Source organism: Geotrypetes seraphini, chromosome 16, assembly GCF_902459505.1.
Source record: "Geotrypetes seraphini chromosome 16, aGeoSer1.1, whole genome shotgun sequence".
NCBI lineage: Eukaryota > Metazoa > Chordata > Amphibia > Gymnophiona > Dermophiidae > Geotrypetes > Geotrypetes seraphini.
The window spans coordinates 3,441,115-3,467,358 of NC_047099.1; the positions used below are offsets into that span (position 1 = coordinate 3,441,115).

General features: G+C 45.0%; 1 protein-coding gene across 1 annotated transcript in view; it reads left to right on the forward strand.

Moving 5' to 3' along the window:
- Positions 1 to 3,888: 3,888 nt before the first annotated feature.
- LOC117350567 (rap1 GTPase-activating protein 1-like) overlaps positions 3,889 to 26,244 on the forward strand; it is a 30,569-nt gene continuing 8,213 nt past the window's right edge. The window contains exons 1-17 of the mRNA XM_033924897.1: positions 3,889 to 3,912; positions 6,451 to 6,498; positions 8,735 to 8,773; positions 8,900 to 9,082; positions 9,398 to 9,501; positions 9,899 to 9,977; positions 11,107 to 11,160; positions 11,960 to 12,043; positions 12,506 to 12,606; positions 12,834 to 12,963; positions 13,491 to 13,646; positions 14,971 to 15,042; positions 16,272 to 16,358; positions 17,835 to 17,966; positions 19,323 to 19,466; positions 24,122 to 24,225; positions 25,381 to 25,494. Coding sequence (XP_033780788.1) covers positions 3,895 to 3,912; positions 6,451 to 6,498; positions 8,735 to 8,773; positions 8,900 to 9,082; positions 9,398 to 9,501; positions 9,899 to 9,977; positions 11,107 to 11,160; positions 11,960 to 12,043; positions 12,506 to 12,606; positions 12,834 to 12,963; positions 13,491 to 13,646; positions 14,971 to 15,042; positions 16,272 to 16,358; positions 17,835 to 17,966; positions 19,323 to 19,466; positions 24,122 to 24,225; positions 25,381 to 25,494 — 1,649 coding nt within the window. The 5' untranslated portion in view covers positions 3,889 to 3,894. The remainder of the gene's footprint in view (positions 3,913 to 6,450; positions 6,499 to 8,734; positions 8,774 to 8,899; positions 9,083 to 9,397; positions 9,502 to 9,898; positions 9,978 to 11,106; positions 11,161 to 11,959; positions 12,044 to 12,505; positions 12,607 to 12,833; positions 12,964 to 13,490; positions 13,647 to 14,970; positions 15,043 to 16,271; positions 16,359 to 17,834; positions 17,967 to 19,322; positions 19,467 to 24,121; positions 24,226 to 25,380; positions 25,495 to 26,244) is intronic.

Genomic DNA, 26,244 nt, shown 5'->3' on the forward strand with positions numbered 1-26,244 from the left:
ATCCATTAGAGTATATTTTGATAGGCCAGCATTTAGAATCCTGGTACAATCCCTTATACTGAGTCCACTTGATTACTGTAACATAGCCTATTTAGCAATCTCCCAAAAGAACATGCAACGACTACAATTAATGCAGAATGCAGCGATAAGACTGATTTTCGGGTTCAAGAAGTTTGATCATGTAACGCCTTACTACCGACAGCTGCATTGGCTGCCAATGGAGGCACGCGTGAAGTTCAAGTTCGCCTGTTTCTGCTCTAAAATACTATATGGCCTTGCCCCCAAATACATAACTGTCCTTTTCTCCTTCTCTTCCAACAAATATAAGAGAAGCTCACATTTGATCTTTGTTTCCCCTCCAGTTAAAGGATGTAAATTCAAAAGACATCATCAACACCTTATCTCACATCGGGCAGTATCATGGGGTAAAGATCTAGAACAATTGCTTACGCTTACTCCTACTACCTATGGGGAATTCAGGAAACGCCTAAAAACTTATCTGTTCCTGAAATATCTAGGTATCTGACCTGTACAACTCTCTCTCATCAATATCTGATCCCCGAGCTGCTAATCTTTAACTTCCACCATGTTAAGCTCAATCTCTTTGTACCCTCTTTTAATCTTTGGAATCTTTTAATCTTTGTAAACCGCATAGAACTTCACGCTCCTGTGGTATATAAACTGTTGTTATTATTATTATTTACAATGCTAAAAATTAGGATAAAAATAAAAAGCAAAAGGGAGCAATAACAAAGGACAGCCCTTGAATCTACAATTTCTCTCCATTAGTCTCTCCGTGCATCATCGTATCTCTCTAACCCTCCTCCCCCAGTATTCTCCTCTCCTGTTTCCAAACTGTTTCCCATCCACTCCATCTTCCTGTTTGTGTCTGTCCTTTCTGTCTCTTACAGCCTCTGGACGTCCCCGTCCCCCCCTCAATCTCCCTAGCTCCCACTGTGATGTTCTTCAATCTCTTCCTTCTTTCATATACTCCCCCCCCCCCATGGATAGCTTAGCTGCCTGAGCTGGAGCCCTCTTCTCCCCTCTCCAGCAGTGACAGAGAGCCACAGTCTAAACACTATCCAGAGGCAGCCTGAGAGGAGCAAAGCAATTCAAAGGGGCTTTTAAAGCTTAAGGATCCCTTGAGGCCATGTTTTCCAGGAAGAGGAGCTTTACCTTTGGCGCCTATGGAGGGTATGTACAGCTTTACCCTATCCTGGGGTGGGGTTGTTCCCTTTCTGTAGAGAGGGGGAAAGGTGTTCCACTAGCTTTATTAATGGAGAGATGGAAGGACCCTGTGGGGATGGGGGAGACTGGATAATGATGTCACAGCATTGAGCAGCTACCAGTGGGCTGTCGAACCATCTGCTAAAGTTGATTGGAGCAACTGGGTTAGCCTACGAAACTACAAGACTGTCATAATAAAACAGGTTTCCTACAGTAACAATCCTACCTTTGGAAATACAACACTGCAAATATTGTACCAGGCTCCAGAGCACCAGTATATCTCTTACTGGGAAAAGAGAAAAAGCCAGATAGAAGAGACTTTTACGCAGAAGATACATGCTAGCAGACCCCTTACCAGTTACGGAACAATGGACCATGAATTAGACATAGAAATGTGCAGAGAAAATCTGAACGGAAACCTCAAGAAACCAGACTCTGTTTGCAGAACTAGAAGCAGAAATGCATTTCCTCCTGTACTATGCAAAATCCAAGGAGCAGAGAGAGAAAATCAAAGACTTCCCCAAAAAGAGTGAGCAGGAAAAACAGTGTCTAATGCTGGGGAAAGATGAGAAACAGCAGCTGGAGCAGCAAAATCTGTGGGATCCTGAACCCAGGCTTGAAGGAGAAATGCATTTCCTCCTATACTGTGCAAAATCCAAAGAAAGACACAGAGAATCAAAGATTTCAACAACAAAAAATGAGCAGGAAAAACTATCTGGTCCCTGGTCTTGAAGAGGAGAAACAGAAGCTGGAACAGCAAAATCTATGGGATTCTGTTTCCAGACCTGAACCTGTAAATTATCTAATGGATTTCTCCTCTGCACTGTGTAATTCTATCCTTTTGTCCTTTATTCGTCCTTTTGATCACACAGGGATGAAATGTCAGACCAAGGAAACTTCTTTGAATTGTGAGATGGTTTGAGAGGGATTGAGAAGGCAGGAGACTAGGAAAGGAATTCAGAAGTTGCTTATTGGGTGGATTTGAGCATCCAGTCTCCAACAAATTGGGATCTCCAAGAAGCTCAGCCAAGGAAGTTCAGTGCTGCTTTGCTCTCCTCCTCTCCCCCCCCCCCCCACCTCTCTTGCTTAATCTGATCCATCCCACAAGCAGTCCCTTCCCTTCCATTGATGCATTGAACTTTATGGCCAAGCCGTCTGCACCTCTCATGGCTTACAATGTGTGTCTTGTTCAATGTCTCCTTTCTACTGCAACGATCCCAAATGTTCATCCTCCAATCCCCACCCCACATGAGATGAAGAGATTACAAAACTCTGTCTCTTAAATCTCAGCATCAGGCATCCTTCATAGAACTTATGGACCAGCTGTTTGACAGTGAAGTGGTCTAGGTTGGGAGAGTGGGGACGTGTTGCCAGGGTCTCTCTGGGCTGTGTTTTGTTGAGGTTCATGCTCCGCTTTCAGGAACAGATCGGGTTGTTTCTCCTCTCTTTCTCTGCAGGGTGGACAAATTCTTTGCTTGCACAGGATCTAGGTGAGTGCAAATCCCTGTTGGGAAGAAGGAAAGCATCTGGTCCTGATGGCTGCCAAGATGTTTGTATGCAGGGAAAACAAGGGAGCTCAAGGATTTGGCTTATGCAAAGATACTGTGAACTTAGTTTGTTTTTCTCCTAGCCTGTTCTGGTGTCTGAATGCCTGATTTAGGTTATAGACATTAAACATTCATGATTGCTACTAGCATAGACAGGTAATGGTTAAATCTGTAGGAAACCCCACCCAGCACCTCTACTAGCTGCTACTAGAGATTCTGTTGGGGCCCTGTAGCCTTTCCATCCGCATCTTTGACTCTCTACTTGCCAGGGAATATGTTTTCCCAAACGAAAATGGGAAGAGTGCAGGATCTTTAAGCTGTTACCAATGGCATTCACAGCATCCTTTGTTTGGGCATTCATAACAATGGTACGGTGGCCTTTCTGGAATTTTCAGATGGCCAGTAAAGAAAACAGCAGGTGATGTCATCCACTGAGCTCGTCCTTGGTCTTGACCTCCAGACACTCTGAGGTGCCATTAGCTGCAAGGTCTTCCATTCCTGGCCTCCTGCTGCCATCTAGTGCCTGCTTGTGAGAAGGCATGGTCTTCAGTTACAGAGCTAAATGTGGCCCCTTCCTGCTGAATCCAAGTCCCTTATATACAGTACGTCCTGCTCACCAACTTGCAAGTCTGGAAACCCATGACGCATCCCTCTTCCTTGGGGAATGACAAAATGGAACCAGGTGTAGAAACTGATTTCAAACGTGTATGGTGAAAGGGGAGACTATTACCTCCTGAGCACACTCACATCATTAAAGTTGAAACATATCTTCTATATGTGAGTGTATGTTTATATGTATCTGTGTGAGTGAGTTTGTGTTTGTGTGTTAGCAACTGTGTGTAGAGAGTTTTTCAAGGTGATACTCCTGGGTTTCACCTCTCTCCCTCATTACAGGAGATCAGAGGAGGTTGAACACTGCATCACAGATGTATTAGACTCCCCAACACAGGACATCTCCTCTCCTCTTCTACCCAGCAACCACAGCAAGGTGAGACACCCTTTCACAACCCCTAAACTGTGCCACGTCTGAGACTCCACTAGCTGTTTCACCTCCCTCACTGTCTATGTGTGTCTGTCTCTCTTTCCTCTCCTACCCATGCAGCCTGTGGACCTCTTTCAAATGATTGAGAAAATGCAGGTAAGGTTAAGAGGGAGGGAAGTGAATTAAGCTGTCACCATGAATTTAAGCTTAGAGGGTGGCCTCTGCAGGTCAAATTAGGGGTAATGAGTTAGAGAATGACACGGGAACAGAATTTGTCCCCATCCCTGTCTCCACAGATAACTATGAGAAACCAGCATTCTTCAATGCAAGGCTTGAGTGGCTGGAAACCATCCCGTGTCATTCTTTAGTGTCCATCTCAACTCAGTCCTTCTACACCAGCATTCTTCAATGCAAGGCTTGAGGGTCAACGGCTGGGCCCTTTCATACTCTGATTCTTATGCAAGCCAAGTATAGGATAATGAACCCATTGGGACATTACTGATGAAGTTGGCTCTTATTGGTGAAATAAAGCATTATGACATCACAATATCAGCTTTGGATACCAGACTGTCATTCTTTAGTGTCTATCTCAACCTCAGTCCTTCTACACCAGCATTCTTCAATGCAAGGCTTGAGGGTCAGTGGCTGGAAACCATCCCGTATCATTCTTTCGTGTCTATCTCAACCTCAATCCTTCTCCACCAGCGTTCTTCAACGCAAGGCTTGAGGGTCAGTGGCTGGAAACCATCCTGTGTCATTCTTTAGTGTCCATCTCAACCTCAGTCCTTCTACACCAGCATTCTTCAATACAAGGCTTGAGGGTCAATAGCTGGAAACCATCCTGTGTCATTCTTTAGTGTCCATCTCAACCTCAGTCCTTCTACACCAGCATTCTTCAATGCAAGGCTTGAGGGTCAGTGGCTGGAAACCATCCTGTGTCATTCTTTAGTGTCCATCTCAACCTCAGTCCTTCTACACCAGCGTTCTTCAATGCAAGGCTTGAGGGTCAGTGGCTGGAAACCATCCTGTGTCATTCTTTAGTGTCCATCTCAACCTCAGTCCTTCTACACCTGCGTTCTTCAATGCAAGGCTTGAGGGTCAGTGGCTGGGCCCATTCATTCTCTTATTCTTCCCTCTCTCCTTAAGAATGGCATAAGGATGATTAAGGACAAATTTAAAAAAATGTGAAAAAGAGGGGCATGGGGGAGAGGGAAGGAAGCCTGGTCAATATGCAGTCTGGGCCCTAATGTATCCCTCTTCTTCCCAGTCTCTATTTTCTGATTTCAGACTAAAATATGACAAAAAGTGTATACATTCTCTCTGCCCCCCCCCCCCAACTCCTCATGACCTTCAGGTCTCAGTGAAATCAGGTAATCAAGGGGCACTCTCCCTCTGTAAGATACAAAGTCATAACAGGTTATGAGACCTAATTCTGGGGCATCCCTAAGGATATCTCACATGATAAAGCAATGAAAACTTAACCAGTCAGAGGAGTTCTAATCTCCGTGCTTCACATCAAAACTCTGGCTCTGTCTTTGATTATGTGTGACTCTGGGGGGAGTCACTTTCCCTTCCAGTGCTTCAATCCTGTGGTCTGCCAGTGACAGGGAATCTCAGAATCCATTTTTACATACGCTGATGACTTTTTTATCCTACTTGAAGTGGACCCCTCATTGATGAATTTAACAGTAGATATTAATTCTTGCATTTCTAGACTTCAAGATTGGGCTTCCTTTGTGCGTATGAAGTTAAATACCACTAAAACCAAAGTGTTATGGTTTGGTCCTGTCACAAAACAATTTACCTTCAACTATAAGTTTAAGTTCAGGTGACTCTTTAAAGATTGAACATTCATCTAGAATCCTGGATTTTGTTTTGGATTCCACGCTCTCTATGTCAAATCAAATTAATAATATATCCAAAAATGTTTTTTTTAGCTTACGGAAGCTGAAGAGAGTTCGTTGTTTTTTCCATCAACATCATTTTACTCTACTGGTCCAGGCTATCATACTGGCTTATCTGGACGATGCTAATTCCCTTTACGTAGGTTTAAGTAAATGCAATTTAAAGAGATAACAACGCATTCAGAATACGTCTGCCAAAATAATTCATGGAAAAAATAAATACGATCATGTTACCGTTGTTAAAGGCATTGCACTGGCTTCTGATATATTGGAGGATCCAGTTTAAATGTGCAAATGTGATCTTTAAGAGTTTAGATGGGATCTTTTCCCCATTATTTCCTCTTTCTTTTAATTCCTATCGTTTTCAGTCCACAAGGAATATCCATAAATTTAAATTAATGTTCCCTTCCATTAAAGGGATTCAACCTTTAGGTAGGTTTTCACATTCTTTGCCATTCACTATGGTTAAAATGTGGAATGAGCTTCCGTCATTTATTAGAACTCTCTCTTCGCTGACTTGTTTTGGATAAACCTGGAAAACGTATCTATTTACAAAATATCTTACTGATAATCGATAGAATTCCCTAGCTGACAACTCTCTATTGACATGTACTAATTCTTCCTTTTTATGACTGTTATCTATGGTCTTAAGATAATATTTTGTTAACCGGTTCAAGTCCCTCTGGGAATGACCCGCTATATAAGACTAACGATTAGATTAGTTAATCCCATTGTGTTGTGTGCCCCTTCTCCAGCAGAATGAGTTCTTAATTCTCTTCTCTGTCCACAGGGAAGTCGGCTGGATGATCAGAGATGTTCCCTTCCTACCCCTCTCAAGGTCAGTGGCTGCTCCCTCCGTCCTCATAACCTTCTCCTTGGCAGACCCTTTTAATCCCTTTCCTCCATGGCCTCTGTCCCTCTCCAATACTCACCCTCTTTCCGCTCCTTTCCCCAAACCTCTGTCTTCATTCTCTGACCCTGTGCTGCTGATTTTGGTGTCTCCATGTTCCTCTGCAGATAGATGGAATTTGACCCTATCCACTGCTCCCAAGGGAGCCTGACCAAGGACTCTATCCAACCATGCTAAGAAATGAAATGGCAAAGTCAGCCTTGCTCACATCCCACTGCATGTGGAGAGTTCAATTCCATACGTCATTTATTCTGTCTGCAAAACCACCACTACAACTACTACTACTACTATTAATTATATCTATAGTGTTACCAGACACACGCAGCCCTGTACAAAGTCATAAAGAAGACAGTCCATGCTCAAAAGAGCTTACAATCTAAACAGCCAAGACAGACAAACAGGATGTCATGGATACAGTTAAGGGAAACGGTTAATCAGCTGGCTGAGTTGGAGGGCAGAAGAATAGAGTTAAAGATTGAAAGCTATATCAAAAAGGTGGGTTTTCAGCCTGCTTTTAAACAAGGGAAGGGGCTTGACGGACAAACTCAGGTAATTTATTCCAGGCATAGGGGGCAGTTAGATGAAAGGAACGAAGTCTGGAATTGGCCGTGGAGGAGACTTATATGAGGAACGGAGTTTTCTAGGAGGTGTATAAAGAGAGAGAAGCGAGGAGAGATATTGAGAGACAGCAGAATAAATCCACTTGTAGGTCAGCAATAAGATCTTGAACTGTATACGACGGCAGATAGGAAGCAAGTGAAGTGACTTAAGGAGAGGGGTGACATGAGCATAGCGAGATTGGTATTAACACCACCATGTTCGGCCGACAGTGGTCAGCATTTCTTTTTTAAAGTTTGACCACTGTGGGTTGAATTGGACTTGATATTCAGTGCCAGCATCTCTCCAGGGTCCAGTATTGAATGTACAAGCCCTGTCTACCTCTCAGAGGTTGACCGGGTAAGAGCAATATTCAACCCCGCTGTCACTCATGTGGCTAACCGAGACAAATTAGGAGAGCCTTTTCCTAACTTTACCACTGTGATTAACCGGAAAGCAGTCCAAAGACTAGGGATGGGTCAATGTTTGTTTCATGTCATTTTCCGTGTTATTAATGAGAATGTTTGTTTTGATTGAGCCCCTCCCCCTTATGTCATCACAGGAAATGATCCAAAATGAAGAATTTCTGCCCCTCCCCTCTGCTAGTGCTGTGAGTTGTGAAGAAACATCATGGCCGCCATATTGGATTTTGCTGTGGCTGGGGAGATCAGCATTTCTTCTGCCCAATGGACTCTGCTAGACCACCAGAGAGTTAGGTTGGAGGGGAGGGGGCACAGGGGAGGGCTTCCATTTGCAAACCTGTCACTGGTAAATTAAACTCTGCATGTTTTCATTTGCCAGTGACAGAACATGACAGAAGAAATGTCATTAACATCCCTACTGATTAACTTCCAGTTCCTCCCCAATTACAGCTCAGGACTGACTGGATAGTGTTGCGGCTATCATAGGCAATATTTAATAGCACTGTCCACTTACATGTCTCTGAGTATTGGTGTAGAGCCAGCTAGGCCGGGTTTAAGTGGGCAGGAGCTGAATTAGAATCCTAGATAGCCAGAAGACCATAACCAGCCGTCAACATTCCCTGTCTAATGCCAACATCCTTCACCGCCACCAGAACAATGACTTTCATGCCTTGGGAAAATGCAGCTTGTCCTCTTTTCATCTCTGGCTAGTTTTGTTCCAGAGACCTACAGCAATTCCTCAAAATGTCTTCTTCCTGAGAAACATCTGTGTCATTTCCTTAGAGAAGGATTAATTCTATGATAGATTGTAAGAAACCATTAAGTCCAAGAGTTATTGCAATCCTAATCCATTTCTGACCTTAAACATCTGTCTCAGTACCTTGAAAATCCCTGATAACACCACCAGCACTGGGGAAACATGATCTTAGGCCCTTAAGTCTCATATCAGTCGGCCTCTATTACAGACTGTAGTGCTATAGTTTCAGCTGGTAAGTAGCAGCCCCTGCATATATAATTCAGAACCAGGATGGAATCAGACTATGTGAGGTAACCTGGGGGAGGTGACAACCCTATGGTGGATCCTAGAACTTTAATCTGGTTCTGATGCCTGACATTGGTTTATCCTCTCTTCCTTGTCTTAGCAGAGAGAAGAAGAATACATCCCCTACCCCAGCATCCATGAGGTAAATTACTAACTGTCTATCTCTCTGTCAGAAGTATGTCAGGCACAACTGTTCTGTGGAGACGTGGATGGATGATCCCATGTCACAGCATAGTGACCTTTCAGTGCCACCTACTTTTCCTTCCAGGTTCTAAGGAAGGGAGGACCTTACCCCCTTGTTATACTGCCTCAGTTTGGTGGATACTGGATAGAAGGTACCTGCCACAGTGTTCTGAGTTCAACCACTGACCCGCCTGCTATCCCTGTTACCAAGCTGAAGCTGGAGTGTGACCCCGTGGCAAAACTCTTCCGCAAGCACTTCCTTGGAAAGGTGTGTTGGGGGGCAGATGAATCTTTTTAGGCAAAGAGGGAGGGGAGGAAACAGACTACAAAGAAAGGAGAGGAAATGGGCCTTGTGGGCCTCACCCCCATTTTCTGAAGGAGATCAGCATTAGAAAGGCAGAGAGGTGTTAGAGGAGCCTGTTTACACTGCATCTCACAGTTCAGAATATTTTGCATTCTACAGGGTTAAATGCAGTTTCTCTGGGTGGGAGGTTCCCTAGAGATTATTACTTTGGAACTGCTTCCTGTCGCCTCCTGCTGCTGTGATGTTGAGATTTCCTTCTCCCCTTCTTTCTTTCCGAAGGAGCATCAGAACTTCTATGCAAATGATCCTGGCCTGGGTTTCTTGGTTCTATCCATGAAGTACGACCAGGTGGAGAAGGAAGAGCAACTTCGGCTTCTGCTAAGGTTGGCCCAGGACAAAGATTAAGGTTATGAGGACCTTAGGCAAGAATGGAGTGGAGGCTGGGGTAGGGTGGCCCACAACCCTCCCAGACATCACAAAGTGAGGGGAGGTCCAGAATATCACAGTGGTGACCCTTGAAATGGCACCAGTGCACAATCTAAGGGAGGCAGAAGGGGCTTTGCATTGGCCTAGGCGTTTAGTTCTTCATAAGTTTGGAGGGCCTAGACAACTTCCTGTCTGCCTATGGGCCTGCTCAGGAAACCTAGATAGGGAGCAAGGCTGTTTGTGATGAGCTCCTGTAAGAGCTTAATAAGAAATAGTATTTCTCTCTGATGATATTGTAGATAGAAGAGGGAACCATGCACTAAAATGTCATATCTCGGAGCTTTTATTTTATAGGTCAAGAATGATGACCAAACATGATCTCATCCCCATTTCCTGTCTGACCGAGTTCCCCAATGCAGTGCAGATGGCAAAGGTACATGTGGTTGAACGATGGAATGGGGAGGACAGGAACGAGACGGAAGAAAGAAGGGAAGCAGGAGAAGCTCAAAACTACCTCTGTTCCCCTTACATTTGTTTACCCAGGAATTTAGTCCTACCATTTAGCTTAGGCCCACTGAGGAGGCTAGTGGGCAAGATTCCCACTATTCCTCGAGGAGTGGTAAGATTCCCCCAGGTTCAGCCTCCAAGGGAGACATTCTCTACTTGCCTTGGAGACTACATTGACAGCGCTGGCAAGGAAGAACAAGCTGTTCTCCGTGGCCCTGCACCTTTCTCTCCTCCTTCCCATCACCAGTCTCTCTCTCAGGCTAATCCAGAGACCTCCCTTCTGATGCAACTTCCTAATGCAACAGAGGAGAGATTTCTGGATCAGCTGCAGGCAGTGTGTGAGAGTCTCTGCCCGTGTTTTGTTCGGAAAGACCTTCCTCTTGGGTCCATAGTAACGAAAACCACAAAACCTACAATGCCATGGAGCAAACGAGTTACTGTGTATGCGTGAACGATGCTGTGCCTGATTTTCGAGTGGATTCATAATGATGTGGAGGAGAAGGAAGGAGAGATGCATAGGAGGGAGAAAGAGGAAGATGTTGGATCCAGGAGCAGAAGGGAAGAGACAGAGAAATATTGAACCATGAGGGAGGGGGGGGCAGGACGGGAAGATGCTGGGGAGTGGAAGGGACAAGAAGATGCGAGGCTATGAGGGTGAGGAAGGGAGAAAGAGGGAGCAGATGCTGGGTCAGATAGGTGGAATGTGGAAGATGCTAAGAATGTAAGTAGCCTCTCGCTAAGTATTCTATGTAATTACTACAATGTATTAATTGTTTGCTTTGGGCCTGGCTTTATCTCTTGGCAGCACTGATGTAGCTAAATGATAGTGATTGTGAGCAATTAATAAATGAAAATCAAATACTCATAAGCCAGGATGGAAGTGAAATTGTGAATTTAGGCTTATTGATGTGTTGAGTCTGCCATCTGGTGCCAGTAAACAGATGACACAATTCTTTTTTAACATTTTTTTTTCTTGCCTTTGGATTTAATTTGCTGGAAATCAATTATTTTTGTAAGTTTTGTGACATAGTCTCATGTTTCTCCTTTCACCACAGCTGCTGTGCGAGGAAGTGAATGTGGACAGGTTTTTTCCAGTCTTGTACCCTAAGGTGGGTGATGCTGGACTCTTCTTTAATCACCTAGTGCTCAATATTCAAAATGATTTTAGTCCCAAAGTGAAAACCAAATGGCAGATTAAGTGGCAATATTCAGCATTAAACTGGCCAGAATAACCACAAAAACTGGACCACATAAAACACAGTGTTATCTTATGTGGTAATCCATAGCTGTTTAGATTCTAAATAGCAATTTAGCTGGCTTCACATAAACTGGATAATCAATGCTGCAGCCCGGTCATGGCCTGGCATTCAATATCAAGGAATGACGCTAGCAGCGGTCGGCAGAACGCTGTCCCCTTGTGACCTCTAGCACACCAGCTCCCCTTACCCACCTCCATCCATCTTTCCCTCCTCTGCGGGGGGCAGACATTGTCCTAATTAAAGGGGAATATTTTCTTTCTCAGTTTCTTGATTGAAATTTTAAACAAGGTCATGAAACATATCAATCAAGAATATCTCAATAGATAAAGCTTAGAAATTTTCTTCAGGTCATATGAATATGAGTCGTTTCAGTAAACATTAAGGGTTTTAATTGGGTAGCTTGCAAATATATGTCAATGGGAGACCACCGTGCTTTTTGAATTGATCAAGAAAGAGGATTACATTATTCCGCTGCATATAGTTCAAAGCGCTTTTACATGCAAAGTGAGGAATTTAGCAGATTTCCAGTTTTTTTTATACAACAGGTTGAATGCCTAATGAATATTTTCTCTCTAGTCCCAGTGAATCTTTTTCCTGATTTGTCCCTTTAATGTACTGTGTGGTTTTAAAAAAAGTATTTTCCTCTCAGGCCTCCCAGCTCATCGTGACCTTTGATGAACATGTTATCAGCAACAACTTTAAATTTGGTGTCATCTATCAGACGTTTGGACAGGTGAGACCTACTGCACTCGTCTCCTCCTCTGTCACATTCTCTGAGGGTCCCCAGCGGCTCCAGGTCATCAGAAGCAGTCCAGCTTTTATCCCTTTCTGTCTCTGTCCCTTCTGCTCTCCAGAAAGTTATGGGCATATGATCCCTGATTTTCTGTATGGAAACTGAACTATTATTCCCAGTAAGTTTGGAGGTATAACTAGGACTGGATTAGCCAGTAATGTGTAGATGGATCATGACTCTACCCTCCTTCGGATTCTTCCTGGCTCAGGAGTTGCTCTGATAATCCCTCTCTCTCATTAACTCAGATTATTGCAGTCAGGACTTTGTCATCCCATCAACACTCTCCTGCATTAACTCTTCCCTGTAAATATCCCTCTCCCTTAAACTCTACCTCCCGCGCCCCATCTTCCCTTATGTCTTTCTCCCTCTTCTCATTTCTTTCTTTCTTTCTGTCTCTTGCAGACAACAGAAGAAGAAATTTTCAGCAACAATGAGGAAAGTTTGGGATTTATAGAGTTTCTGGACTTCCTGGGTGAACGCATTCAGCTGCAGGACTTTCGAGGGTGAGCCCCTCCAGATAACTGCTACATGCAGAGAGGCTGGCTGACTGCCACTAATGGCCCTGACTTAGGTCTTTTTAACTTGCATAGCATTTAATTCATCAGTGCTGAGTGTTGCATGTGCTGACGGCAGAGGGTAAGGCACTGCACCGTCCCTCTGCAAATTTTCTTCCCAGACCCCTGGTCTGTCTGTCTCTGACTTTCCCTGATCTTTCTCTGCTTTTCCTTAGCTTCCGTGGTGGCCTGGATGTGACCCGGGGTCAGACGGGGTCTGAGTCTGTGTACACAAGTTACCGAGGGAAAGAAATTATGTTCCATGTGTCTACAAAGCTGCCCTATGTTGAAGGAGACCCCCAGCAGGTCAGTTTCCCTGGCATTGATCTCCTAATTTAACACATGGCCTCTTTGTAATTTTAGGAGGCTTTACATTATCACTGTTATGATTTGTTGTACTGTATGTGATTCTGTTTGTGTATGTACTCTATTGTGACCCCGTCTTGGGAAAGGCTGAGAATAAATACAAAGACGAAGACAGAAAATATTGCCCAAACCTCTAAGCCCGTCTAGCCTGCTTGTTTCTCTCCCCACCTTCTGTGGTACCCTGGCCCCTCTCCCCCACGAGCTCCACCTTTGCTCCCCCCACTGAACAAAGGTAGAAAAGAAATCACTGAGGTAGAGATAAAAGGATGCAGGACGGAAGTAGAGAGTTACAAGATGCGAGAAAGATGAGAAAGTAAGATGAAGGCGGAAGGAAGAAAAGGTTTTCTTCAATGAACACCGTCCTCATGGCAACAGCCCCCTTTCCATCCTTTTTTTCCTGGCAAGAAGCGGGAATCTTTCTCTGCAACGCTCCATGTCTGATTTCTTCTCTCTCTTTTCTCGCCCAGCTGCAGCGCAAACGTCACATAGGGAATGATATTGTGGCTATCGTCTTCCAAGATGAAAGCACCCCCTTTGTCCCAGACGTGATCGCCTCCAACTTTCTTCATGCCTATGTGGTAGTACAGGCAACCCACGGAGCCATAGGGGAGACCCTCTACAAGGTGGGTGACCCCTGCTGACTCTCAGTCTCCTAATTAAGATACTTAATGAAATGGAAAAGTTAGACATAGTTTACAACAATAATAAAGACATGATAAGAAAATCAAAATCTCAATTAAAATACCGTATTTTTCACTCCATAAGACGCTGCCTGTCAGTTCTCATCCCGTGAGAACTGACAAGCAGCCATTCGGAGTGCAGGGAGGGACCAAGCAGGCACACAAAAAGTGCATGCCTGCCTCCTGCACCACTGTACCGCTGACGCTGCTGGAAGAGAGCAGCAGAACCCAAGCAGGAGCACGGAAAGCGCGCTGTACCGCTGGGATGACAAAAAAGGGTACCGGGGAGGTGTGTGTGCCTGCTTGCCTGCATGCCTGCTTGCCTTTGCCTTTGTACTGGCTGGCTTGGGACTGGCTGGCCGGGTTAACTGGGGGCTGGCAGGCTGGCTTGGGATTGGCTGGCTGGCTTGGAGTTGACGGGGGGATGGCTGGCTTGGGGGTGGGTTGGCTGGTTGGCTGGCTGGCTAGCTGGCTTTTGGGAGTTGGCTGGCTGGCTGCCACTAGACGTGCCTACTATTAGATGTGCCCACCACTAGATGTGCCCTGTACCCTGTCCCAGCCTACTATTAGACCACCAGAGGGGGGACAGGGTACAGGACACACCATTTGATTCAGAATTTTTTTTCTTGGTTTTTCCTCCTCTAGAGGTGAGTTCGTCTTATGGTCAGGTGCATCTTATGGAGCGAAAAATACGATACCTCTTTCCTCTCTCCCCCTCCCATGTGCAGCATCTTTCCTCGCCTCACCCATCCCCTTGTGCCACAGCTCCGAGGCCTCCAAAAACAGCGGCAGCTGTCTGAATGGGCTGCTTTGCAGTCTTCCCTGCCGGGTCCTTCACTTTGCCACATCGCTGATGTCATCAGTGACACAGCAGAGGGAAGGCCCCGGGGGCGGGGAAGGCCACGAAACAGCCCGTTCAGAGCACTGCCGCTGTTTTGGGAGGCCTCGGAACTGTTGCACACAGGGATGGGTGAGGCGAGGAAAGATGCTGCACATGGGAAGGGGAGAGAAAGGAAAGAATTGGGGTGAAGGAGAGGAAGGGAGAGATGATTGGCAGATCAAGCAGCACTAGTGTCAGGGATGGAGTCGGGGTGGCTTCGGGGGTCGATCTTAACTAAGCTTATTTTTGGCGTAGGTCTTATTTTCGGGGAAACACAGCAGATAGGTAAATGACTGGAATAGTTAGTAGGCTTGGTACTAGACGGTAGCGTGTTAATAGGTGCAATCGCTGGAACTCATCTCTCCTTTCCCCTATGTCCTTTGTTAGGTGTCTGTCACAGCCCGAGACGACGTGCCATTCTTTGGACCTGCCCTTCCAAATCCAGCAGTATTCAGAAAGGTTGGTTTGCGCAGCCGCTCAGAATAGAAAACCGATGTTGTACAAATGAAGTGTGCTATACCACACAGGAATTAGGGGATATGAAATCTCCCTAGGAAAGCCAGACCTTACCAAACACTTCACTATTTAAAACATTGGGATTTGATAGATAATCTACGTATTAAGCCATGCATCCCAATGCAACTGGAAGCTATGATGCTGTCTGCTGTAAGGCTCCTGGACTTACTCGGTTTCATTACAGAGTATATAATTCATTGCTGCTGCAGCCATTAGAGAAAGGAGTGGATTACAGTTTTACAGTACCTTTCAAAGTCTTTCTTAGGTAGGGTTACAATATTTTACAAAGGAAAAGCCCAGCCACACAACCCCGCCCCGTTCCGCCTCCAGCCCTGCCCAGTTCTGCTCTAGCCCCGCCTGGTTCCATTTCCGGTCCCGCCCAGTTTTGCCTCCAGCCCTGCCCAGTTGCGTCCCCAACCCCACCCCCAGCAAGCCTCCTCTCTTCTCCGATGAGCTCCGGTTGCGTCTGGAGGGCCTGGAGCATGCGCAGATGTGTGTGAGGTCTTCCACGCAGAGGCCCTCCATTTGTGGCTGGAGTTGGGCGGGGCTTTCCAAAACCTGGACAAATGCTGGGTTTTGAAAAATCCATCCGAGAGCCTGGACAGTCCTCTAAAAAGAGGACATGTCTGGGCTTTTCCCGACATCTGGTAACCCTATTCTTAGGTATACTATGTTTATGTAATATTTTATGTATGTATGGTTGTAATCTGCTTAGTTTTTAGGTGGACTATGAGTCTCTTAAATAAATAATAAATAAATAAAATTCCAAAGCTGGCTAGATATACCACGTCGGAGGAGAACGCCAACTAATTAAGGTTGCAAGTAGAACTAACACAGTATTCAAATCCCACTTTTGTTTTCAACTCGTAACTCCCACTCAGATACCTTTACCCACTATAATCTCCCCAACCCTGTAATGTCCTGTCTAAATTAGATTGTAAGCTCTTCTGAGCAGGGACTGTCTATTCTATGTTAAAATGTGCAGCGCTGTGTACGCCTTTCAGTGCGATAGAAATAAAAAATAGTAAATAGTAGTTATGGCGTCCAGCTCTTATGTTGGATTTTACCACTTGACCTCACAGTGTTAGGAGTTGACAACTCGTACTCACCTTGAGAATATTAGAAACAGGTGGCTTGGGATCATACGATTCTTCCTCCTTGCTCCCTTCCAGAGCCCTGAGTTCCGGGACTTCCTTCTGACCAAGCTTATAAATGCTGAATACAGCTGCTACAAGGCAGAGAAGTTTGCCAAACTTGAGGTAAGAATTGTGTCAGTGAGTTTGAGCATTAACATGCATGCAATTTGGTCTGTGTGTGCAGATGTGAATCTGTGCATTTCCCATGTGCAGATAAAGATTTTAAAAGACTTAAGTGGAGCCAACCACATGCTAATCTCCTTTACAGCTAATTTCTACAAATCTTAGAAGTTGTGTGCTTGTTAGTATAACTCCTAAAACGAATGCTCTTAGAATAATCCATCTGATAATTCTTTGTATTTGTAGGTTATCACCACCCTGAGCTCCTTTTGCACTATTCAAAGGAAGCAGTATAACTAAACATAGAAACCTGATGGCAGGTAGAGGCCAAATGGCCCATCCGCAGCATCCACTATCCCTTCCTCTCCCTGTTCCACAATTTCTTGAATTCAGATGCAGTCTTTCTCCCCACCACCTCTAACGGGAGACTATTCCTTTCTGCAAAGAACCTATTACCTATCACCTCTTACCGTCATCCTATGCCCTCACATTCCTCTTCCTCTTGCAAGTTGTCACAAATATACTCCATCATTCTTGTTAGCTGAAATCAGTTTCAACATGTTTATGCAGCTTGGTTAAATCTCTTGTCTTATCAGGCAGCATTATGGGGTAAAAACCTGAAACAATTACCGTACTCATGCTCGCGAATACTTATGGGGAATTTAGAAGAAACTTAAAAACACATTTGTTCCTAAAGTACTTAGGCAGCTACAGTGAACAGTCTCTCCCCACAATAACTGACCGCTAAATCTGTTAGTACTACCCTATTGTCTATTTTTCTGTAAACCGCTTAGAATCCTAACAGAGTTTAGCGGTATATAAGAAATAAATTACATTACATTACTCAATCTGTAACTTTTAATCATTGTAAACCACATAGAACTTCACAGTCCTGCGGTATATAAACTGTTATTATTATTATTATTATTAATGGACTGGAAACCAAGCAAAGAAAAATTGGAATATTTAGAAAACCCGACCCAGATAAGCTGTCTGCTCAATATATCTGGATAAAGTTTTCTGGATAACTGTAGAATGGCTAATTTTTTTTCCACCCAGGCTTATTTGCCTAACTTTATCCAGCCAGGGCCAAATGCAGTGATTTGAAATGCCAGATTTCAAAAATTGGTCACACAAACCTTTTAATATTGACTGCAAAAAGTATAAATACAGATACATTGTTATTGGACCAACAATATATTTCTCAATAACCTTTCATGTATTAACACTTCCTGAATCAGATGAAAACAAATTCAGTCTAGGTGCGACAGAGACAAAATAATGTTCAAAAAAACAACCAACCAACCAACATTATATATTAATTTGGAAGAAGTGTAGGGCCTGCATTCATGGGACTGCCACTAGAAGGCAGCATTGGCCATTAGCAGCAGGTTGCTGCTCCTTGTGGTGCTTTGTTTTCCTTTCTTCTTCCCCCACCATGACCACTAACTATAGTATACCCTAACCCCTCCCTTGCAGGAGCGCACGCGAGGGGCTCTGATGGACAGCCTCTACGAGGAGTTGCAGTTACGTAGCCAGAGCATGATGGGTCTGACAGGCGATGATGAGAAGATTGAGAACGGGGGTGGAGGCTTCTTTGAGAACTTCAAGGTGAGAGAGGCCATTTTATTTTTATTTTTTTTGACCTAATGAACATTCTGTCGCCTCCTGGGAAGGGTGAACCAGACCTGGATTTTGTGCTTTGCTAAAAAATACAAAACACAAAAAATTCCACAGGGAGAAGGAAAATAAATGTGAAATTCATGGAGCAGTGATGATGCCTCCTGAAGGCTGCAGAGAAGAATGCATGGAGATTTTTTTAAAAAAAATTATTCTTACTGTTATTCTCCCTTTGGAATTTATTTATTTTACAACCAAACTGCCAATCCCATAAATCTTTTCATCATGGCAAGAAGGGACAATGAACAGCTTGAGCCAGTGGTCCTCAGCTAAGCATTTCCACCCTGCGCTGACCAGGCATGTAGAGGAGCCCTGGAGGAGGCTCAGATATGCTCTCTGCTTTGTAATCTCTTTTCCTCTCCTTTTTAAGGTCTTCTACTATCTACAAGATGCTCTAACCCAGTGTCTCACAAACTTTGTCGAGCCATGGCACGGTAAACGTAGTGGCCACGGCTCGAGGCACCCAGAAGCGTGCGGACATCGCCGTGATGACATCATATGCATATATGATGTCATCATGTCAACATCCGCGCATGGGAGAAGGCCCTCCAGATGGGCCCTGAGCCACCAGTGGGGGGTGGCAGCAGGGAAGAGAGCCGGAGAGAAGAAGAGGCGCTGAGGCCGGCTGATTGCCTACAGGACATGCCTCTTGCCGCTCCCGTGCCTCGCCTCCTTCCCCACATCTGAAATCTGAGGAGGCACACAGTTTGTGATACACTGTTCTCACCGTTACATGCAAAATCGCCCCGCAGTTTCCACCCCACCAGAAAAAAAGATAAAGGCAGAAATGTTTTTTTTGTCATTTTTCCCCCTCTTGCAATCGTAGGTTACATTTCTGCCACTCCATAACTCACAGGGCACGCCTTCCCTACTGATAAAGCTTTGGTAGCCATGATATCACTTCTCCTGGGTTTTCTTGGCATTAAAGTACTGGTAGGGGGAAGGGAGGCATCAGTGGAGCTACTTAATGGAATGGAGGAGTTACTGGATTGGGCTGTTCATTTTGTGCATGGAGGGGCTGAGATCATTCTTCCCTCCATCCTTCCCCTTTGAAGTAATATCCAGGGTTGAACAGGTCTCTGAGGGTCAGGGAATTGTTGTGAGGGACGCCCATGACATGAACAAAAATGGAGCGTTTGATGCGGAAGAGAACTAACCCTTTGTATGAGTGGTGTCCATCTGTCCACCCCCACCCCATACACATCCGTGTTTGCTCTCCTCCCATGTGTCTGTTTGTCTTGTCTCTCTCCCTTTCTCTGTCCGTCTGTCTCCCTGTTGTTTGTCCAGCGTGTGATCCGTGGCCGCAGCCAGAGTCTAGATGCCACAGGAATGGCAATGAGGAAGCATCACCCCGCAGTGCTGAACCGGCCAGCTCCGGCCAGTCTCGTCCTTACTCAAAGCATCGCCGAGGGACCCAAAGCCATTGCTGCGGTAGGAGATTTCCATCTCTCTTTCATTGCTCGCCCCAACTCCGTCCCTCCAAATCCATTCACTCGGCTTTCTCTATGCAGTTGGCTGACTTGAGTTTGTCTCCGCAAACCCTCCCATTTCCTGCCTCTTATAAATCCTCTCCACACCTAGTGAGCGCCATCTACAGAGTGCTCATCAAGACTAATTTATTTTCAGGAATAACAATTAAGTTTCAAGTTTATTTTAAAAAATTTTATACCGCCTAATCAGACTTCTAGGCGGTGTAAATCAATAAAAGGGTATTATGTAAGGTACATTTAAAATTTATTTAAATACCACTTATATCCTAAGTGGTTCTACATTCAGGTACTTTATCGTATTTCCCTATCTGTCCTGGTGGGCTCAAAGTCTATCTAGGGGCAATGAGGGGGCAATGAGGGGATTAAGTGACTTGTCCATGGTCACGAGGAGCAGCAAAGGATTGGAACCCACAACCTCTGGGTGCTGAGGCTGTAGCTCTAACCATAGCGCCCCACACTCCCCCTCGTCTGCATTAGTAAGTAGGACCGTCACTGGGGAAAGTTAGTACGACAAACAAGTAAACAGGACAAACTCTAAGAAAAGGAAAGAGAGAAAGAACTGTAATATTAAGAAAAAAAGAACATAAAAGGGAAAAACAATTATACTTCCCCCTCCGTATTCGCGGGGGTTCGGGGCAGAGCCGGCCCGCAAATATTTTAAAAACGCAAATAATATTTGGGCCGGTTCTGCCCCTAACCCCCACTTCCCCCAGCTATTATAAGCCCTGAAACCTCCCCTGGTGGTCTAGCGGGTTTTCAGGCCAGGAGCGATCTTCCTATGCTCCTGCCCTGTGCAGATCGCTCACAGGAAATGGCTGCCTTGAGCTCCCATAGTCTCTCGAGCCATTTCCTGTGAGCGATCTGCATGGGGCAGGAGCGTGGGAAGATCGCTCCTGCCCTGAAAACCCGCTAGACCACCATGTAAGGCTTAAGGGGAGACTTACAATAGCCTGAAAAATGAAAATGTATAAGCGAATCCTTAAATAAAGAAAACCATTCCTTGCTTACTTGAAATTATTGAAAATTTTGGAAAATTTTCAGGTTATAAGATAAATTGGAATAAATCAGAAATCCTTCCACTTAACGTTCACTGTACAAAAGGTTTGTTTGATTCTTTTCCCTTTCTTTGGAAAGAGGATGGAATAAAGTATTTAGGCATTTGGATTAAAAATACATTATATGAAACAATGAAAATAAATGAAAAAACGTTATTACAGAAGGTTACGGAGATGTGTGAGCAATGGAATCCTTTACACCTTTCATGATGGGGGGGAGAGTCCAAATTATTAAAATGATGATTTTACCTGTGGTTTGTTATCAGATGGGTATGTTGCCGTTATATTTTCAAGGGTTCTTTTGTAAAAAATTAAATAGCATTCTTTTAAAATTTATTTGGCTGGGTAAAACTCCTAGAGTGGCTTTGGTATCCTTACAAAGATCAATTTCAGAGGGAGGGGTAAATTTTCCAAATTTTTATAGATATCATCAAGCCTATATTTTGCACCAAGGTATGTATTGGGTCCTCCCAGAACTCATGGAAAAACTCCCTGATTGGTTGTGGTTAAAATGGCAACTCATGTCTCCACTTCATCTGTGCCATGTGCTCAGTATCAAAATGCCTAGCTACAGTAAAGATAATAGCATACTAGCCGATAAATGGAAAACATTGCGATATGTAAGCAACTTAACAACTATTCCAATTCATAAATCTACAAAACAGTCTATATGGGTAAATTCCAAGATCCAAATTGGCGGGGAGAGACTAGTCTGGAAGCACTGGATGATAGCAGGAATACGAATATTGGATGATGTTATTTCTAATGGTACTATGCTTGAATTTTCACAGTTGCAACATAAATTTGGTCTTAATAACTCAGAAAATTTTAGATGGTTGCAATTGAAGCATGCCATTCAGGCGGGGTTCCCTGATTGGAAAAACCTTAATAATCATTATAGTATGGAGTTTCTGTGTTTTCAGACAGACTTCTTGGGTCACCAGTGGTACAAAGTGTTAAGTGGATTTACTAAAAAGAAATTAAAAACTGGTTTAAGAGATATTTGGAGCATTGAGATTAAGCATGAAATTACTGCATCTCAATGGCCACAAATTTGGTCTTGGAGAATGAAATGTACGGTGTCAGCATCTATGAGACAAACTTGTTTTTTTCTGTTGCATAGAGCATTGTGGACCCCTGTTAGGTTGCAAAAATTAGATAGTTCTTTGTCTAATAGATGTTGGCATTGTCATCTGGAAGCAGGAACTTTAGATCATCTATTGTTTCATTGCCCATTTATTATGAATTTTTGGAAATCAATTTGGGACCAAATTAATAATTTATTAGATAACCCGGTGGCATTATCCTATGATACTGTGATATTTGGTATGGAAATGAGAGCAAAAAGTCAGAACAAGCTCCGAACCACCTAGGGAGGAGCGATGACAAATCGGCCGAAGCCTTGGGGGCCAATCGGCTAGGCGCAGGGGGGGGGGGGGAAGGGGGGTAGGATAGATTAGGGTGAGCGGAGGGGAGGTCGCCCCTTTCGATCCGGCTTCACATGAGGCGGACGCGGCTTCCCTCCCGCTCACCCTCGACTGCACAGGCCGGCAGCAACGGGCTTTGCCGTCGTCTTCGCTTGCAGGGATTTGGGTGGCTGGTCGCCACGGAGGGAGGTTCTCTCTCTGGCTCTGTGCATTGGGGTGGGCGGAGTGCGGCCGTGTCTTGGTGGCCCCGACGGCCCAGGCGTTGCCAGTGGACCGGCGGGTGGGGGCGCTGGGGGCCTCGGCGGGGATGGGCCGCTGCACGGGCAGCCTGGGCGCGTGGCCGGGAGCTCCCGTCTGCGGCTCCTTTTCGCCGAGTGTCCTCTCTTGCTGCGTGCGCTCTCTCCGTCCGGGTGCGCGCACGGGGCGGACGCGACTTCCTTCCCGCTCACTCTCAAAAAAAAAAAAAAAAAAAAAAAATAAGGCATTGGGTTCCTCACCTCGTTTGTTGCCCTCTCTGGCTCTGTGCCTTGCGGTGGGCGGGGGGACGGCCGCGGCTTCGGGGTCCCAGCGGCCCGGGCGCTGTGAGGGGACCTGCGGGTGTGAGCGCTGGGGGCTGCTGCACGGGCAGCGTTGCGGGCCCGTCTGTGCCGCGAGGGGGGGATTTGCCTCTGTTGCCGGGGGCGCCGGGAGCGGCAGCCAACTGCTCGTCCCGACGCGGCCGGTTTTAGCTGCGCGGCCCATCTCCTGCTGCGGCGAGGCGGCGGTCCCTGGCGCCATCCCTCCCGCGATGCGTGGCTATCTTCCTTCCCCTCCCTGAACAATCCGGCGGTGGGGAAAGGGGGGATAGGGGTCTCCTGCCACGCGGGGCCCATTGCAGCAGCGTCCTTCCCCTCCCTAAGCACTCCGGCGGTGGGGGAAGGGGATTGGGGTCGCTGCCTCCCAGCTGCCATGCTCCCACCCCGAACCAGGCATCATGGCAGCCTGCGGCCGCACTGGGCCGCGTGGCATCCCGACTACGGCCGGCCGCTAACGGTTGCTGTCCGTGCCCTGGGCCCATGGCTGGGGCGTTGTACGCGGCGGTATGTCCCGACGGGGGCCCATTGCGGATCGGGTGTGGTTCGGAGCTTAAAAGGACCAAATTAATAATTTATTAGATAACCCGGTGGCATTATCCTATGATACTGTGATATTTGGTATGGAAATGAGAGCAAAAAGTCAGATTTCTGCGAATAACAATAAATTATCATTTATAATGACTGGTGTTGCCATTCAGCAAATTACATATAATTGGAAGGATTGGAGGAGATTAAATTATAACTTCTGGTGGAACTCTTTATGCCCTATCTATAAAATGGAAAGGTTTATTGCATTACAACGGGGATATTTTAAGAAATTTCAGGATGTGTGGAAACCATTAACAAAATATTGTAAAGATTAATTGAAATTGTTTCCCTTATATTTATCAATTTAAGGTGTAGGGAGGGAGGAATTTTATTATTACATGTTTTTTTTATATGATAATGGAATATATGGGTGGGAGGGATGGGAAAGGGGAAGGGATAAGAATTTATGTAATGTACCAATGATTGCTTGTAAGTGATGTATTTATTGTTAATGTGAATGAATATATTTAACACTTAATGTAATTTTGAAAATGAATAAAGAATTTAAAAAAAAAAAAATTTGCAAATATGGAAGGGGAAGTGTATAGTGCAATGGCGTCACTAAACAGAAATGTTTTCAATTTGGATTTGAAATAATTTAGGGCTGTTTCTTCTCATAGATAGTTTGGTGTGGAGTGCGGTAACTGAGAAGATGTTAGATCTTATGGTGTTAATGCGTTTTACAAAAGGAATAGTGAGGAGATTTTGTGTAAGAGCGAAGGGATTTGAGCGGAGAGTAAGGAATAAGAAGTCTATTGATGAATTCTGGTTGTCCTTTTCAGGGTGTCAGCCATTAGTCTGCTCCCTCATGCATGTTAACATGTCTCCCTCCCACACTGCATGCACAAATTTCAGCATCCCACCTGTCCATGGACTTCTGGTCCTTGTCTTCTCCCATAAGAACTTATTCCTAGCTCTGGAACCTAATTTCTTCCTATTTCCTCTGCCCAGTCTTTCGCCCTCCCAGGCAAGAGTCCATCGAGACCCCGTGCCAGCCACTTTCACGGACGCCGTAGCAGTTCCATTGGGATTGTGAACATCCTGGAAGAAAGGAGGTATGGGTAAGGGGAGAGAAAGATGGGGTACAGTGCTCAGACGGTGTCATAAAATCCCTCCACCTGCTGAAGACATTGTCCTTCCTAATTTAATCCCCCATAATTAGACTAGCACTGCAGTGCGTGTTAAAACCCAAATACTGACATTTTAAAAAAAACAACATTCTTGGCAAAATTCTGATAGCATCTGTCGATGTGGAAGAGTGTTTGTTTTGAAAAATTGATGCTTCTCATGGCAATTATGAATAAAAATTAAGGATCCCATATTCAAAGCAATTTCTGGGGTGGGGTGATAATGTCAGCGATTCGGCAGAGGGATGGACCCAGCGAGGAAGGCCACAAAGCTGCCGTTTTTCAAGGCCTCGGAGCTGTGGCACAAGGGGATGGTTGAGGCGAAGAAACATACTGCACATGGGAGGGGAAGAGAGAGGAAAAAGGTATTTTAATTGACTTAAGTGGCCATGTCTTAATGGCTTAAAAATAACCAAATATGAAAGCCGAAGCTTGCACAGGCCTTGCATTTGGATATCCAGGTGCAAACGCTCTCTGCCCTGGTGGCTAAATACTAACCCCTAAATAAAGAAAAAGAATACTGGGTTTTTTATATAGCCTTGTCCTGCTTTACTGCTTCATTGGAAAGCAGGAGGGGTGGGGGTGGGGGGGGGTCCCTGGATTCCCATTTGCACAACATCACTTTATACCTTAGGGGGTGTGGGGATGTTTCCCCATGCAATGCTCAGTTGAGTGATTTTCTTTCTTGTCAAATAGTCTGAAACACTAAATTAATGTTTTCCGATAAGTTAAAATATATTGTTGAAGACGAGCTTTATGCTGTAAAAGTATTACCTGGCACTGAAATGTTCCTTTTCATCACCCCTACCATCATCTTTCTAGTCCAGAATCTGCAGGGAGACAATTTGTTCAAAAGACGTAAACTGAAGCAGCCTGTAGAAATTTCATAATCTCCAAAAATGCCATAAAATTCAGGAGAATCTTTGCAAAGTGTGTTCTCACCTATCGTTTCTTGGTTCAATAAAAATGTGTTTGTTTTTACTTCATCAAAATTGCAAGACACTGTTTTAGAATTCTCTCTCTGGGAATAATGTGATTTTCGTTGTGTCCCTCAGTGAAGGTTTCCGTCCCTTTCTCTTACAGGGAGTCAATCGATGAGGTCCAGAAAGATTCAAAGAGTCCTGGATCTGTCTTTGATCTGAAATCCAACGGATTCTCCGGCCCCAGTTCCCCAGACATCTCCAGCAGAACAAGCAGGTAAAAATGCTGTGATAGACTCCGGTAGGGGAGAGGGTGGCTTGGTCTGCAAAATATGAGAGGTTGGAGGTAGAAATGGCATGAATTTGTGACATGCAAAGACAGCCACACTCCCTTGTAATCATGCAACTTCCCGTAACAATTACTCACAAAAATCTTGCTCATAAGAACATAAGAACATAAGAACTGCCTTCTCCGGATCAGACCTTCGGTCCATCAAGTCCGGCGATCCGCACACGCGGAGGCCCTGCCAGGTGTACACCTGGCTTAATTTATAGTCCACCATATCCTTATATGCCTCTCTTAAGGAGATATGCATCTAGTTTGCTCTTGAAGCCTAGGACGGTCGATTCCGTCATAATCTCCTCTGGGAGGGCATTCCAGGTGTCAACCACTCTCTGAGTGAAGCAGAACTTCCTGACATTAGTCCTGAACCTGTCCCCCCTTAGCTTCATTACATGTCCTCTAGTCCGTGTCAAATTGGACAATGTAAATAATCTTCTCTGCTCTATTTTGTCGATTCCTTTCAGTATTTTGAAGGTCTCGATCATATCCCCACGCAGTCTCCTTTTCTCAAGGGAGAACAATCCTAGTGTTATAAGTCTGTCCTCGTATTCCAGTTTCTCCATACCCTTCACCAGTTTTGTTGCTCGTCTCTGCACCCTCTCCAGCAGTTTTATATCCTTCTTTAGGTAGGGAGACCAATGTTGGACGCAGTATTCCAAGTGTGGTCTGACCATTGCCCTATAA